The sequence below is a fragment of the Myxocyprinus asiaticus genome, chromosome 31 (genome assembly GCF_019703515.2).
Source record: "Myxocyprinus asiaticus isolate MX2 ecotype Aquarium Trade chromosome 31, UBuf_Myxa_2, whole genome shotgun sequence".
NCBI lineage: Eukaryota > Metazoa > Chordata > Actinopteri > Cypriniformes > Catostomidae > Myxocyprinus > Myxocyprinus asiaticus.
This window is the reverse complement of record NC_059374.1, coordinates 15260830-15278870: the sequence shown is the minus strand read 5'-3', so window position 1 is coordinate 15278870 and position 18041 is coordinate 15260830. Positions and strand designations below refer to the sequence as shown.

Sequence of the window (18041 nt, the reverse complement as noted above, 5' to 3'; positions counted from 1 at the left end):
TCAAGCTCAATCTAAAGCATTTGTGGCATAATGTTGATTACCACAAAAAATTATTTTGACTAGTCCGTCCTTTTCTTTAAAAAAAGCAAAAATTGAGGTTACAGTAAGGCACTTACAATGGAAGTGAATGGGGCCAATTTTTGAAGGATTTAAAGGCAAAAATGTGAAGCTTGTAATTTTATATAAGCACTTACATTAATTCTTCTGTTAAAACTTGTGTATTATTTGAGCTATAAAGTTGTTAAAATCGTCTTTTTTACAGTCAATTTATTATTTTAGGGTTTGTTGTCATTACACCGTCATGGCAACTAAGTTGTAAAATTGGCTATAACTTTACACAGAAAAGGTTAGTAAGTGATTTTATCACACTAAAATTGAGTTGCTGGAAAAAATATATACCTAATGTATTAACTAATGTTAATGAATGGAACCTTATAGACCTTTTTCACAGACTGTGATGCGTTTCCACCTTATTTAGCAGCATAAATCTAGCAATTGTTTTATATGATAATTTTTTTAAATATTGAGTGTAAATTTATAACATTATTCTTATTGTTATATCACCCTGGAATTAGTTTAAACAAATGAATTACTACAGCTGTGAGGGTGTTTCTATTACAGCTGCTGAGAGAGTGACAGTATATTTGGCATCTTCTCCCATCTCACTGTCTTAATCCACCACTCTCTATTTTTTTTTTTTTTTTTTTTTTTTTTTTGTTCTTCTGGAAAGTCATTCAAATGTTATAGTGGATTTTTTATTTTGCTCTTGGAGCAAATCGGTAAGTGAAAATAATATTGGCTGTGGTCTCCCATCTACTGCTGTTGAAAATTACCCTGCAAACTTTTACTTCTGCGTTCCAAAACCCAGAGTGTGAAAAAGGTCTATTGTAAAGTGTTACCAAACTATAAAACAGTTTGGCTCAAACTGGTCTTGCCTTTGTTTTGCAGAGCCACAGTTCAATAAGGACCAGCCACTCTTCACTCACATCAACTCCACCCATGCCCGACTCAACCTGCTGGGCTGGACGAGCGGTGGCTGCCCCATCACGGCTGTCCTTCTCGAGTTCCGCCCCAAAGGCACCTGGGCCTGGCAGAACGTTCGCACCAATGCCTCCGCTGACATATTCCTCGCTGAGCTGCGTGAGGCCACCTGGTACGAGCTAAAGATGAAGGCGTGCAACAGCGCGGGCTGTGGCAACCAGAGCTCCCAGTTCGCCACACTGGATTATGATGGCAGTAAGTTTACAGACGGGAGTAAGAGATGCTGGTGTGCTGGTAGTCTGTTGAATTTTACATATTAGTGGCCTTGACATCAACTTTCTTTGAATATCTCTACATCTCTTCACCAGATCTTCACTTCATCTCTGTTTCCTCTCTTCCACAGGCACTATCCCTCCCATTAAGTCAGCGCGAGGGGAAGGGGACGACGTTAAAAAGCTGTTCTCCATCGGCTGTCCTGTCATCCTGGTCACACTGGGCATGGCTCTACTCTTCATTATCCGCAAGAAACGTAAAGAAAAGCGACTCAAGAGACTCAGAGGTAAAAGAGACAAAAGTTGTGAGGTAAAAGAAAGAGAGCAGTGCAAAGTTTAAAGGAATAGTTCAACCAAAATTAAAATTAAAATTCTCTCATCATTTACTCACCTTTCTTTCTTCTGCTAAACACAAACGATGATTTTTAGAAGAATATCTGAACTCTGTAGGTCCATACAATGCAAGTCAGCAGGTTCCAAAACTTTGAAGCTCGAAAAAGCATATAGAGGCAGCATAAAAGTAATCCATATGACTCCAGTGGGTAAATCCATATCTTCAGAAGTGATATGATAGGTGTGGGTGAGAAACTGATCAATATTTAAGTTATTTTTTACTATAAATCTCCACTTTGAAACAGCCCTCCTAAGCACTCTTCTCTCCTAAGAGTACTTCCACTTTTGTTTTTGACGATTCATATTCTTCATGCATATTGCCACCTTCTAGGCAGGGAGCATTAAGCTGTGTCATCAGCAAGTCATTTCCCATCATGCTTGCAGTTTGCGCAGCTCGGAAAAAGCAACTGCTCTGCCTGACTGCTACAACTGCTGCCTCCACACTCTCGCAGGACATTTTTTGACATCACAGCATGTCGGACAGATTTCTAACTGGCATGCACCTGCCAGTGATCACTGGTGATCGGTTCTGTGCAGAACTTGCTCATCTCAAACGAGCCTGTTAACACAAAATAATTCAGCTAAAGTCTTATTTTGTGATAATGAGCAGCTGGCTGTACATTATCAGCCACTTACCAAATAATTAGTTAAAAGGCCATAAAATATTTATTTCAGTTTCATTTATTTTATTACGCAAGAAGAAAGAGACTGCAGAGTGATACGAGAAACAACACTAGCACAGCTATGTAGGACATCGATTGCCGGAGACAACAGTCAAATATACATTTTGGTGGTTATTATGCAAAAATATTTTACTACAGAATGCCGCAACTGACCAATCAGAAAGCAATGGAATAAATAGAAAGGAAAGTTGCTTAGAATATTCTATAATTACCCATTTTAAGAATAATTTGACAAAAGCATTTTATTAAAATACCTCTCTACTTCCCTTTGTAGATGCTAAGAGTTTGGCTGAGATGCTTATCAGGTAAGGATATACAATAGTTAATTGTCTCTATGGACATACATACAACTCAAAATTAATTACCTGTGTACAAGATGGCAGTGTCAATACTTTTTTTGTATGTCTGTGTGTGTGTGTGTGTGTGTGTGTGTGTGTGTGTGTGTGTGTGTATGTGTGTGTGTGTGTGTGTCTGTGTCTGTGGTTGTTTTACACCTGGAGCAGTAAGAACAATCGAAGTTTTGACACTCCAGTTAAAGGCCCACCTCAGGGACCCCGACTGCACATAGATATCCCCCGTGTACAACTGCTCATCGAAGACAAAGAGGGAATCAAACAGATAGGTCAGTGTGTGAATGTGTGTTGTATGATGTCACAATATATAGTATATATTTGCCAAGATATCAAAGTCTTTCAATAAGAACTCAGTTTCAATTTCAGTATGAACTCAAACATTTCTCATCAAATGCTTCCAAAACTAAATGATCTGAGCTATCCAATCCACATTAGTTTATAGCTCTATACTCTTAATGTATGTCAACGATTGCATCATTTGTTTCTAATTTTTTAAATTTCCCATTATGTCCTATAGGTGAAGACAAGGCCACCATCCCTGTGACGGACACCGAGTTCAGCCAATCAGTGAATCCTCAGAGCTTCTGTACGGGCGTGTCTGTTCATCACCCTGCCCTCATTCAGAACACAGGCCCTTTGATTGACATGTCCGACATTAGACCAGGAACCAGTAAGTCACAGTTCACTCACTCAGGTATGATTGATGATAGTACATTTTGATTAATGTTTTATATATTCTTTTGCCATTTGTTCAGATCCAGTATCGAGGAAAAGCGTGAAATCAGCACACAGCACGAGGAACCGCTACTCCAGCCAGTGGACATTGACTAAATGCCAGGCGTCTACACCCGCTCGCACACTCACCTCAGACTGGCGGACAGTGGGCTCCCAGCATGGCATCACCGTCACAGAGAGTGACAGCTACAGTGCCAGCTTGTCCCAAGACACAGGTCCACACATACACACATTCGCAATCACATTTATGGTTTTTAGTATTTATAGTCTCGTTAGACAGACTTTTGACTATGGCCATAAAGTCTGGTCCACATTGCAGCTTATTCAGACCAAGTACCGCCCACTTTGAGAGAAAAAGACCATCTGAATGACATGTAAAGAACCAACCACTGTCAGTTTGTTTTTAGGTGCAGGGAAATCTGAAATCTTTGCTATATTAATTATAGACCGAATGCAACAATTTTGCAGAAGGTTATACAGACAACCCTGAAGTAGGAATGCACCGATATATCGGCCGCCGATATTTATCAGCCACATATTGACCAAATAATACCATCAGCATATCTGTTATAAACATGAAAACGCAGATATGAAAAACCAACGGTTTATTTATAATTAATTATCAACACTAGGGACATCCCGATACAGATACTGCTCCGTGTCCGATACCGCGCTCATGTACTTTACCTCACAAAAATGCTTCGATACCAAAAACTGATACCATCTGACATACAAATGTCATTAGGTAAACAATCAGCACACTAATTAAAATCATGTTATGTCCTAGTGAGATTATTTAACAGCAAAAGCTGCGATTTAATTAGATAAATATATTGTTTGCATGTGCTACACGCTTCAAATATGGGTTTTTGTGAATGTGTGAAGCTGGCGTTGTGCAGACATAAAGACACAAAGTGCTCATACCTTTTTAGAGCTCCGTGGCTCATTTATGGAAAACACCATAATGAGCATTGCACGCCTTGTTTGTAATAGATGACAGCTAATTCACTTTGTAGAGCGAGGCACCTACAGACTACATATTTATTTAATTAAATAGCAGCCTTTTGTGGTTTAATAATCACTTTGAGTCACATAGCGACCAGCTTTTCCGGACTGAGAAGCTACCGTCATAGCAACACAGAAACACTTCGAAATAAAAGCTCTGCCAAAATAAAAGCTCAATTTAAATGGAAAAAAAAACAAATATGACAGAAATAGATCACTACTGTATAGTTTCTTAAATATATGTATGTAATATTCACTGTTATACTACTACTACTAATAATAACAATATATCAATAGTAATTGTATGATATTCAAGCAATATCTCACATATGTAATGTTGTTATGCAGCACTTTATTTGACAAAATATGACTCCAATGTTGTATTTTGGATTATGCTGTGAGATTCTGTATAAAAGCACTTCATTTGATAAAAATAATACAATATTATGTTGAAAATGTATTGTTATATATCCATTTGATTAGAGTTTTAATTCATTTATTTAAAAAAACATTTTAATGATACAAATTTAAATAAACTGTTGATATGGAATTTCAGAAAAAATAAAAAACAGGTATTGGACTCGGTATCCACGAGAACCAAAAAGGAAGTATCGGTACTGATACTTGTTCTCAAACAAACGGTATCCGGACATCCCTAATAAACACTCTTTGTTAAAAAAAACTGTGAATTCAAATGCACAATTCAGAAATAATAAAAAAATTTAGAAGGGTTGGCACTCCTAAAAACACAGTAGTATTTAACTTTTATTCTTTCTCGTTCTCACGTTAATGAGGACACACCGGCGTTACAGACGTGACAGTTATGAAAGTTGCACTTACCATTTACATGATAAGGGAAACCATCCAAAACGCTTTGAATCCATTAAGGTTAATATTAAAATTGCAATATGGTCTTGCACAATTAAAAGGCAGCATTTTAAAATATAGTATGCATTTCAGTAGTTCAGTCAACGCTTCAGTCAGCGCTGTGTGAGCAAACGGCGCCCTCTAGCTGTCTGGGTGGCAATATCTATTATCCATTACGCCATGATAGAACTTAAAAGGGTGTTTTGTTCCTTTGGTTAAAACATTTTATTTTTCCATGATGTGGTTGATATTTCTGTGTAATTGCCCAACAAATGTGTTGTATGAATTTGTAATGTTCTATCATATACAGTACATACATTGAACTGCAAAAACAAAAGTACAAAAATGCTTTAGAAGTACAAAATAACCTTTTTTTCAAATCAGCCATCATGCTTTGATATTTCTTTTTTTTTTCGTCTTTTTATCTTTTTATCTTCTATTTATATTTCACTTTGTAGTTGACTCTGTCATGTGTTCATCAGATCCTATCCATGTTCAATGGGAATTGTTTATTGTTAGAACAATAAAAAAAGCTTTTTTACCTCTTCTAAAAGATTTTAAAGTATAATTCCTGAATAAAACAGTGATCTGATGATAAAATAAGTGGCAAAATATCGGTATCGGCATATAGGTTTTTGTTAAAATCGGTATCGTATTGGCCAAAATTTTTAATATTGGTGCGTACCTAACCTGAAGGAATTAGTTGAAAATCTGATTAGAATTTGTGGTCCGAATTTCCATCCATCTAAATATGACAAGTAACACCCATGTCAGATAATAACTTTGCAAACTTTGGCAGATTCTGCGACTAGATCTTTCTCAGAAGTGTTCAGTGTTAGCAGCCTGGAAACTTATGATTTGTCCCAGCAGACTGATAAAAATCTAAGCACCTTGACTCCCGGAACTTGAGGAAGCCAGTCAGTCTGATTAGAACTAGTAATTTCAGCCATTTTTTGTCTGCAATATGCATTGGTGTGCCAGTGAATGGTCTGTTCATGTGCCGTTTGGGGCTGAGACTGGAGGAGTTATTGTGATATTTTAGCCTATATTGATTCCAATCGAATTCCAAAATAGCTTTCTGAATATTTTTCGATTTTGCTATGTGGCATCTAAAAGTTAATGAATGAATAAATAAGGATAAATGAATAGTGCCATACTAAATATTAATCGAACTGTGCTTTAGCATCACTGAATCCCCTCTCTTCAACCTTTCCTCAGATAAGGGACGTAACAGCATGGTCTCCACTGAGAGTGCGTCCTCCACATACGAGGAGCTGGCCCGAGCATATGAACATGCTAAGTTGGAGGAGCATCTACAGCATGCTAAGTTTGAGATCACAGAGTGCTTCATCTCCGACAGCTCTTCTGATCAGATGACCACCGGAACTAATGATAATGCTGACAGTATGACGTCCATGAGCACGCCGTCTGAACCAGGCATCTGCCGCTTCACCGCCTCCCCACCCAAACCACAGGACTACGACCGCGGCAAGAACGTGGCAGTGCCCATTCCTCACCGCGCCAACAAGAGTGAGTTGATGACACATTTTGACCCTAATTACTTTCTTAATACATGTTCTTGGTCTTATTCTGCACGATTCATCGGTGCACGTTATTCAAAAGAAACATCTTTGAAGGGTAAGCAATCCAGTACAAATTACTAACTACTTCTCTAAAATTGTAATCAGATTAATTTACTGATTACTTAATTGAAAAAGCAATCACATTACTAATTAGTTTACTTTTAAGTTACTTCCAAAAACACTTTTGATTTTTACCACTCAACAAATTCAAAATAATGTATTTTTCCTCTCTGTTCATTGTCGCACACCCTTCAGCTGTCACTGAAATGCAAACAGACATACATATGAACATATTAATTCACATTTCAATTGTATTTCACATAAATAATACTTTTTTTAAGAAATATTTGTACAAATATTTCAGTTATTGTATAACTTTAATTAAAAGTCAGTAACTGAAATCTGATTACAAAAATGTAAATATAATGTGTTACACTACTTTTTGTGCCTAAAAGTAATTCAATTACAGTAACTAATTACTCTTTAATTTCATTACTCAACATTTCATGTTGATTTGTAAAAATATTGTTTGGTGTCTGAGCTGTGGCCTAGCACCTAATGTACATGCTCTAATACTTTGAGCCCTCATACTCAGGTTGGAACTACAGCTCACATTGTTTCCATACACAAGGTTTATATAAAAAAGAGACATTTATGGCAAAGACTCTAGCTGGGATGGGCAAAATTCATAATTTCTGAACTGGAATTTGAATAGTCACACAACAGAGGAATTTCATTATTTCACTAAACATAAATAACTACAACTTTATTTTTTATGAATTATGTCCACTTATTCCTTGATAGGTTGAATACATTTTTTCTGATTAGACATATTTTTTCTAAATGAACTTTAATACTTTCAAAATAATTAACACAGCCATTAATTTTGCCATACAGATCCATAAAATGTCCAATATATTGTTTATAGATAACTTCATAAAATACAATGAAGACATTGGAATTTGAATATTTTCAAAAATTTGAGCATTATCCTCCTGAGACCCGAGTGTGACTGTTGTGTGAATTGTCCATTTCCCTTTTTGATTTGTTACTAGCAGCACCTAATAAACAAGCAAAAAAAAGAGAATTTCAAGAGCAATTAGTTTTTCTAAAAATGTATGTTCACATATGTGGACAGTGGGACTAAGTTGTAAAATGTTAAATAATACCATGCTATACAAAGTCTGATTTGTTCATCAAATTGTTTATTATGTTTCCAGGAGTGTTGGCTATTCATGTTTTTGAGACATTATAGACATTACATCAGAAATTAGCTTAATTAATTCTGATTCAAAGTAAAGCCAGCATCATTGAATCATGACTACTATGTTAAAATACATTCTAAATTCTGAATCTAAGTACTGATTACCATTGTCCCATGTCTATATAAATGTCCCATAAATGTCTACATCGGGGGGTGTCACACCCAAAGGGAAGACACCTCGGAGACCACACCCCGCCCAAAGAAGGGGGGGGGTATTTCACAATGGTCTTACCGAGTCTTGTCGGAAGTATGTCATGTGGAGAATTCGCCTGGTAGGTCCTACCCAAGGGGGGAGGAGTTTCTACAAGCATGGTGACTGGGGAAGATGCAGTTTACTGACAGGGAACCGATTTAGCGGAAGATATATCACATGGAGTCACCTATGGGGAACCAGCGCATGTGGAGCACCTACCCCAGTACAGGGCTTAGTTAGCACATGTACTGGGCCGGCAGCAAGTTTCTCCGCAAACTCATCTGCCACAGGGCTAAGGAGGAAAATCATCCAGGGATAACAACTTGTGAACACGACTGGGAGTCAAAGGGAGTCTTCACCTCATGGGAGGGGAAAGGCGCTATACGCAAGCGGTACACCCGGCCAGCTGTCCCGGAACTTACCTGTTCAGACCTGACAACACACGGGACAAAACTGGCTCAACCCAGAGATTAAAGAACCTCGCAAAGGTGTGGGGTGTCGCCCAGCCCGCTGCTCTGCAGATGTCTGCCAAAGAGGCGCCACTGGTCAGGGCTCAGGAGACCACTACACTCCTAGTAGACTGGGCTCGTAGTGCCATGGGGGGCGGCACGTCCTGAGCGTGATATGCCATCACGATGGCGTCAATGACCCTGTGGGCGATCCTCTGTTTGGAGACAGTGCTTCCTTTCCGCTGTTCCACCAAAGCAGACAAAGAGCTGCTCTGAGATTCTAAAGCTCTGCGTGTGATCCAAATAGATGCTTAAAGCATGCTCTGGACACAGCAACTCTAAAGCTGGGTCTGCCTCCTCCTGGGGCAGCGCTTGCAGGTTCACCACCTGATCCCTAAAAGGGGTCATGGGAACCTTGGGCACATAGCCCAGTCGGGGTCTCAGGATCACGTAAGAGTAGCCCAGACCGAACTCCAGGCACGTTTCGCTGACAGAGAACGCCTGCAGGTCCCCTACCCCCCTGATAGAAGTGAGCGCAGTCAGGAGGGCAGTCTTCAAAGAGAGTGCCTTAAGCTCAGCTGACTCCAGGGGCTCAAAGGGGGCTCCCCGTAGACCCCGAATGACTACAAAGATGTCCCATGAGTAGATGAGACGTGGTCTGGAGGGATTCTACCTCCTAGTGCCTCTCAGGAACCTGATGATCAGGTTGTGCTTCCCTAAGGACTTACCGTCCACTGTGTCGTGGTGTGCCGCTATAGCAGCTACATACACCTTCAAGGTGGAGGGGGACAGCCGCCCCTCCAGCCTCTCCTGCAGGAAGGAAAGCACCGATATGACTGCGCATCACTGAGGGTCTTCGTGTCGGGAAGAACACCACTTAGCGGGCCAGTCCAGGAGCCGGCGGCTGTGTGCCCAATGCATACGGTGCCCCAGCCTGTCTTGGAGGCATCTGTTATAACCACGACGTGCCTGGAGACCTGCTCTAGGAGAACCCCTGCCTGTAGAAATGCTTGGTCATTCCAAGGGTGAAGAGGAGGTGACAGATCGGCGTGATGACCACACGATGTGTCCCGCGGCACAATGCCCATCTCGGGACTCGAGTCTGAAGCCAGTGCAGAAGTGGTCTCATATGCATCAACCCGAGTGGTGTGGCAACCGCAGAGGATGCCATATGCCCCAGGAGCCTCTGAAAACATTTCAGTGGAACCACTGTCTTTTGTCTGAACGCCTTCAGACAGTTTAGCACCGACTGTGCATGCTCGTTTGTGAGGCAAGCCGTCATCGAGACCATTGAGTCCAACTCCAAGCCGAGAAAAGAGATGCTCTGAACCGGGAGGAGCTTGCTCTTATCCCAGTTGACCCGAAGCCCTAGACGGCTGAGGTGCATGAGCACCAGGTTCCTGGTTGCGCACAGTAACTCGAGAGAGGGAGCTAGGATAAGCCAGTCGTTGAGGTAGTTGAGTATCATGCAGGTCTGTGGGGGTTTACCCGGCGGAGGTGCTCCCACTGAGGTCCCCAAATTGCCTCCAGTGCTAACCGGCACGGCCTTATACCCGCAGGTAGAAGGACCGAGGCGGGGAGCCGCTGGGGTGGCTTGCTTTCTTACCACGACCGCAACAATGCCATGGTCATGTTCTCCCATCCACGAACGATGTCTCTGTGTGGGCAGCACCCAGACACGTAAGACAGCGATCGTGGCCATCAGAAGCGGAGAGATAATGACCGCAACCAGGAATAACATACAAATGGAAAGGCATCTTTAAAAAGACGTTCCGTGTGTGCCGCTCTTTTAGAATGAAAATATACTCTTTTTTGAATATACTCTTTTTGTTTTTCTGCCGAAGCGCCCAGGGGCGTTCTCTGCACTCCACGGATGCAGAGGTGGAGAAGCCACTGAAATGAACCGTAAAATCCAGCAGATGAGGTGAATGAACTCGCGGATGAATTCAGCTTCAATTAATAGAACCGCTCAGCTAACCCTTTAATGACAGTCTAGACTGTTGTGAACAGTATTCAGTCTGTTTAAATTAATTTAAATGATGCGTTGCATATAGCAAAGCCAAAATACAATGTCCACGCATGTTGACGCGGGGGTCGCACAAGGTTAAAGCAAATTAAGTGTTCTTGTATGGTCCATAAAATGAAAAATCATCTATTAAATGTAGTGAAATACATTTTAATAAAATTAAATGTGAATTAATAGATTCCATTGGCTAGATACTCCATATTTTGGGTGTATGATAATAGGTATTCATGTTATATTGAAAATGTATGTATATCGAAATGTATTCAGTTTTAATTGATACTTAAATTCAAATTACAATTATTTATCCTGTTTGCTACCTAAATTTAAAATTGATTCAAATTCAGGAATTGAATTGGTATTCTGAATTCAATTCTGAATGGCGTGCACATCAAACGCTGTGATTTAAGCTTGGTTTTAAGTTAATTATATTTCTCACTGACCCTTCCCTCTTTTCTGCAGGTGAGTACTGTAACCTTCCCCTCTACATGAAGACAGACCCTTTCTTCCGGAAGCAGGCAGAGCTCCATGACCCCTGCCCTGTTGTCCCACCCCGTGAGGCGTCCATCCGGAGTCTTGCTGCCCGGGCCTACCACACACAGGGCCGCCACATGACATTAGACCCCTCCAAGCAGCAGGCCCTGACGCTGGGCCACGGCGGCCTGAGCAGCCTGACCAGCTCAGGGGCCTCCGGTACATCGGGCCCCGCCTCCAGCGGGGCCGCTGGGAGCTCCAGCATCAGCTCAGGCACGGCCACTCTGCCCCAGAGGACTCTTACCATGCCCAGCACTTCCTCCACCTCCTCGGCCCCGAGCGGAGCGGTCGCCGCTGGAGCAGCCGCCAGCGGGAGCTCCACAGGGGGCAGCGGCCTGACGCCCGGGAGCTCAAAGGTTGGGGGATCAAGAGACTCTCTGCTAGAGAGCAGCTCGTCCGGCCTGGGCAGACTGCAAAAGCAGAATGCTGGGGCGTACTCCAAATCCTACACACTGGTGTAGTTCACACACATATAGTACATTAACACACACCTGGAGTCTGTTTGTTGCTGGGCAGGGGTGGAACTGAGCAATGGCAGGACTTAAACAGCACAGGGGGCTTTCTCTTTGTCTCTCTTCCTTTTTTCACTCTCTATTTGCTTTTCTTCTTCACATTCTACATTTTCATTTATGCATTTGGCAGATGCTTTTATTCAAAGCGACTTACAGTGCATTCATTGTTCACATTTTAGCATTTATTGTGTTCCCTGGGAATCAAACCCATGACCTTGGCGTTGCAAGCGCCACGCTCTACCAATTGAGCTTCAGGAACCCTGTTCTATTGCTGTTGTTCTATCTCGAGCCTTCTTCCTGGATTAAATATGCCAAACCCCCAGGATCTTTTTCCCCTATCTTGCCTTCTTATTTTGTCCTTTTTTTTTTTAATCATCTCTTTGCTACTCTCTCCTTCTTCCTCTCTCTCTCTCTCTTCTCCGGCTTCTCTCTCTCTGTCACCTTGGACCTTATGCACGAAATGCTTTCCATGTGCACTTGTTCTTTGATTTCTTAAATTCCGAAAACAGAACAAAAAATCGGTTTTAAGAGATATATGGTTTTACATTAACCTGTCTAGGTGTTTTTAAAGCTGTCGAAAATGTCTCTTTTTGTATGTCTCTTGCATAACTTCGTACTGCAACACATTGCCTCGGAAAGCTTATGCATAAACAAATCCACCATGGTGTCCTCTTTTCGCCCCGTCCTGTTCCACATCAGAAAAACAGCTTGAAGACGACAGTCTCGACCACCTGAATTGAGTCTTTGGGATTTTTTTTCATGCAATTGATGACACAGTACAGAGTGCTATTGACTATTTTGTAAACAAACAAGAAAAAAGTGACCAAAAAAAAAAAAAAAAAGATGTCTGGAGCCATTTTCACATCTGATGTATGGTTACTGTACTTTTTTGTTTGTTTGTTTGGTATTCTATTTTAAAATGTTTGAATTTAAGCACTAACGAGATCCAGGTGGATATACTAAGCTTACTCAAGCTTGTTTGTATGTGTGGTGTGTGTGTGCATTATATATATATATATATATATATATATATATATATATATATATATATATATATATATATGGCCATCACACACCTTTAAGGGACGTCTAAATTAGGCCTACGCAGCTGGAGTCACAAATGTGTAAAGGGTAGACATATCTCCCTTTTCTCTTCACAAATCACTCTAATATGAAAGAAAGGCTCTTGTTTTTGCTGGTTGTTTGCTTGTTTGATTGTTTGTGTTTTATGCCATATACTTATCACCCCTCCCTTTCCACCTCAGACTTCCCCCAAAACTTTACCACTTCCTCTGTCTCACTGTGAACGCCTAACAGCCTCTCCTGGATGGACAGAGTACATGCAGAAAGGCGGAAAGAGGACGAGAGGTAGGGAGGAAGTAGAGGCAAATAGAGACGAGTGCCCAAGAACTGAGAGGGAGATATATCTGCTGTCACTGTGTAGCTTTTCTGCGTTTGTTAAATTCTCGTTATTCTTTGCTTATCTTCCCCAAACGAATTTTCGAAGGTCTAAGAGACTCTAGCTTTAGGTAGCACAGGGGTGTATAAAGGAGGAAATGAGTGAAATGTGGGAGGGGAAAATGAGAGAATGAAGAAGAAAAGATGTTTAATTTAACCCCTGAACAAATCAAACAGCCTTTCCCCTTCCTTCATTCAGTCATCATCCAAAGCAAAGCCCCCTTCACAGAGAAACTTCCAAAAAACAACAAACTCTCCCGATGATTTCAATGGAAAAAGAAGTATTACATCAGGGCTCCTGCAATACAAAAAAAAAAAAAAAAAAAAAATGAAAGAAAATATATTGCAATGTTTGTTGTCAAAATATATACATATATATTTCTATCTAAAGATATAGTAAATATATACGTGGTGAGAGCAGAGATTTAATGCCATATCTAATTGAGAAAGAAAAAATTTATTTAAAAAAAAGATCTGAAGACAATCGCTCAGTGAGAGGTGCAGCAGTAAGCCAGAGGAGGTGTCAATCACGAAACGGTGAGATAAACGGGTAACAAAACCAAGAGAGAAAAAGAACAGCACAGGGTGTGTTTTGACGTGGTGGGAGTTAGTTTGGGCAGCTGGGAATTCTTTGAAAAGACCTATGAGATTCCTAAACAATGGTCCTGTGCGAAATGCCATCTAAAGCTCTTGTGGTTGTCCTCCAAGTCCACACTTAACTGACGAAATGTCCCATAGACTGTCATAAAATAATAATCTGTGGATTGTTACTGCTGACTGTGAGTAGTAAACATTCGGTAGATGGCCATATTTGACTGTTGTGTCTTGAGACACTTGCGTTCTGTTCTATTTGATGTACTGCAAATTTAGCTTTTTTAGCGCAAGAACATGTTCGGTCTGAACAGCCGCTTATGGCCCTGATATACTTCATACGAAAAACTCTCAAGTCTCCATTCACTTGTGTGCCATCTGCAGTGGAAGCCATTTACACATCTGCCCAAAGATATGCCTATCATCATTCTTTTGTCTGTATTCTGCACATTAACACTCTTTTATATGCCAGTGTTTGCAGTAGTATCAGTGTCATCATAAATTACAATAACAGAGTGTAATCGGCGCATATTATGCTACGCATAGTGTGTTAGCGCATCAGCGCTATGATTTCACAATGTAAACATGACAAATGAAACATTTTCTACTGCATGTATTACTTTAAATCATCATCGAGTGGTTAAAACAGCTTCTTTTGCTGACCTCATATGAATTTTACTCATAGAATGAGGCATAAAGTCATTGATAACACATTTTAATGTTAGTAAAGGTTTACATGTAGCCGCCTCATATTTAAATGCTCCTCTAAACGCCTCCCACAGCGATGTGACTGTTGTCTGAATGTTTGCAAACAGTATACCATTGCTCGGCTGTTTAGAACTTCTTTTTACCCCTGAAAAAAAATTAAGAAGAACCTCTCCGGAAGTATATCAGGGCCTTTACAGTGCATTTGTATTAGGGCTGTCAATTTAGCATGTTAATTTAGTGTGATTAATCGATTAAAAAATAACGTGTTAAATAAAGTAACGCAATTAATGGCCCCCAGACCATGCCTATATTTTGCAATAAGGACTTTTCCCACCAACTGAGCAATTCAAGCTTGAAGTACCAACTTCTTTTTTACGAGTAGCAATCAGCATGGGGCAGTCAGTGCAACTCCAGCTAGATAGGCAATGCGCAGTTGTACATGAAACAAAATACACTTACAAAATGAGTAAAGGAGCCTCATATCAGGATGCATTCTTGTGTTCAAATACAGTGGGAGCACAAAGGAATGCATGGGTATCAAGAAAAAGTTTTAAACTACATTTAAGTTGGCACAACGTCCTAAAAATGCAACGTTTATGGCACGAGACACTGAAAATCAAAAAGACGTGATTCAAGACACGTGCAGGCTATGCCCATCGCAAGTCTGCAAGACATTAAGTATACATTAAGTGTGTCATTTGGGACAAGGCCATTGGAGTTGTCGCCCTTAACTAACTTCCAGTCATTGTTATAATCATCCGGACTGTATAGTGCAACATGCCTGTATGGCATTATCCGTTGAGCTCCACAGGCATGAAGGACAGCTGCGAGATATTTATGGGCGTTTTTAAACACACTCTCTACAGTTGCTTGGAAACAATGAAAATTTGCCACTGCGAATCCTGTTCATAGATGAATGTGCGGCATTTTTGAGTGCCGTCTGAATCCATTTACAGTATGCACCATCTCTGTTGCCCAATGAGCAGTTTAAAATACCCTTAGTGCTTTGAGAGCTTTTCTTTAGGCCCTTAAAGTGATAGTTCACCCAAAAATAAAAATTCTGTAATTTATAAACCCTTATTTTGTTCCAAGCCTGTATGACTTTCTTTTTACCCTGGAACACAAAAGGACATGTTAGGCAGTTGAGTGTGTTAGTCTCATTCACCATTTACTTTCATTGCATCTTTTTTCCATACAGTGAAAGTGATTGGTGACTAATATTCTATCCTTTTGTGTTCCACAGAAGAAAGTCAAATGGGTTTGGTAAAACATATAGCTGAGTAAATTATGACCAAATTTTCATTTTGGGGTGAACTATCCCTTCAATGTGAGATCTCTCCTGTTACTTTGAGCATCCAAGCTTTCAGCACTTCTGATAAGTCAGATTTTATATATCAGGGGAAAGATCAGATACATTTATGTACCAGGTATTTATATTGGTAACTTTCAACACCTAACCCCTGCAAATGTCAGCACAGGATATAGCACACATGTATTGTTTTTTTACAGCAGGATTCAGTTATATGCAGCCGTTTGATCATACCCCATGTTAGCATGATTGGAATCAACAGATCTTTCAAAGGTACAGAGATGGGATGTGTTGTGTTGGGTTTAAAATTGAGCTGATTGAATGATTATATATCTTGAATCTATTTGTGGCATATGAAGAAAACATGTTGACTTACCAGGAGATGTTATATTGGTGGCTTTATTAATTAGGATTGTGTTACAGTGTATCCCAAAGTTTGTGTAAGATGAATAAATTTGATAACCCAGAACTAATACAACTAAAACAGAGTTGCAACGAATGTGGACTTTCTAAAGTGTTTTAAAAACATTCAAGGAAGTATGTGTTCCTCTTATTGCTGCTCAAATGCCCACTTACTGGGTTATTGTGTCCGTCTGATGGCGGACTTGCCCAGTGCATTTTGCCATAAACATGTTTTATTAGGATTAGACCAATATCTATATCAGTATTTAGTAATCATGCCTTTTCAGGTGAAACATCTTGTGAAATATTCCCAAAACCACCCCAGAGATCACCCACATCCCTCATGTTTTTAATATTTAAAGGACAGTTGCTGACTTATAAAAAATTAGATTTTTTGGTTGCATTATTTATAAAAAAAATAAAAAAGATAAATTAAAAAAAAATAAGTTGTGACCAACTTAGTTTTTTTATCCGATGTTTATGTTGGGAAAAAATGCAGTTGTGTTGCGCAACGGGGCAGGCCTGTTTAGTCAGTTGAATCAGGGACCCCCGAGCTCCAACCAATCACAGCAGAAGCTGTGTGGATATTGGGCGGAGTCAGGAATAGAACTCCACCCCCACACGTCTGTTTTCCCCGCCCAGATAATCCGATCAGCCCCTTTTCCTCAACCAAGAAAAATGTCCTGCTATACCCTAGACGTCCATGTCAGCATAATTTCTAATCTACAAATAAAGACTCTTGTATATACGAAACTGTTTTGTATAAATAATTACTATTTTCGACATCTCCATTAGCAACCAGGGCACAATTATGTCTGGTTAAAGGTTTAACTTTAAATGTGAGGGGATTAAAAAGACAAAAAAATATTAAAATCTAACAAAAAATAGTTTACACATTGATTTTTGAATGGAGCACAGAAACCCAGACGGAAAAGATGTCTGGCGTTTGATTTATTTTCTCCTTTTTATAATTTGTCTTATATTTTTACTCATTTATGTTGTTGGTTGTTTTGTTTGTTTTTACTTTGGTTTTGTTTCTACCTTTTGGTTAACTTGAAGAAAAATGGCATTGCATGCTCTGAATCTTTTGCTGGTTATTAAAAGAATAAGGAAAAGGAGACAAATAACTAAAAGGGACAACAACAACAAAAAAAAAAAAAACAAAAAAAAAATGTTGAAAAAAATGCAGAGGGGGATTCCTAAACTTTTATGAAAAAAGTTGCTTCAATTTGCAATTGCTTGTGTTTAAATATACAGTTTTTTTTTTCTATAAAAACAAAACAAAAACAGAAAAAGAGTACTCCAACACCTTGTGCAATAAAGCTATCTTTCTATGAATGCTGTCTTGTCCGTTGTGTGATTTATTCCCCATATCTATCTATCTATCTATCTATCTATCTATCTATCTATCTATCTATCCACTCATTACCCTTAATTTAATTAGAGAAAGGTTTACAAGCAATTTAATGAATTTCATTCAGATTATGCCAGTTTAACATAAACATAATTTAGTTGGATTAGGTTTAATCAGTGTACTAGTTTTAAAGGAATATTCCGGGTTCTATATTAATGAAGCTCAATCAAAAACATTTGTAGCATAATGTTGATTACCATAAAAATGTTTGACTCGTCCCTCCTTTTTTATTTAAAAAAAAAACAAAAAAAACGCATTTACAATGGAGGTAAATGGGGCCAATTTTTGGAGGGTTTAAAAACGGAAATGTGT

General features: G+C 39.7%; 1 protein-coding gene and 1 non-coding gene across 2 annotated transcripts in view; one reads left to right on the top strand and one right to left on the bottom strand.

Annotated features, from left to right (window-relative positions):
• The window catches only part of LOC127421880 (cell adhesion molecule DSCAML1-like), a 97564-nt gene extending 79911 nt beyond the window's left edge, over positions 1–17653 (top strand). The window contains exons 24-31 of the mRNA XM_051665073.1: positions 949–1236; positions 1385–1540; positions 2604–2634; positions 2833–2951; positions 3200–3352; positions 3438–3632; positions 6508–6819; positions 11264–17653. Coding sequence (XP_051521033.1) covers positions 949–1236; positions 1385–1540; positions 2604–2634; positions 2833–2951; positions 3200–3352; positions 3438–3632; positions 6508–6819; positions 11264–11796 — 1787 coding nt within the window. The 3' untranslated portion in view covers positions 11797–17653. The remainder of the gene's footprint in view (positions 1–948; positions 1237–1384; positions 1541–2603; positions 2635–2832; positions 2952–3199; positions 3353–3437; positions 3633–6507; positions 6820–11263) is intronic.
• On the bottom strand, positions 12034–12108 carry trnaa-ugc (transfer RNA alanine (anticodon UGC)). Its single transcript has one exon. It is a non-coding gene; the product is annotated as a tRNA-Ala (tRNA).
• Positions 17654–18041: the final 388 nt, after the last annotated feature.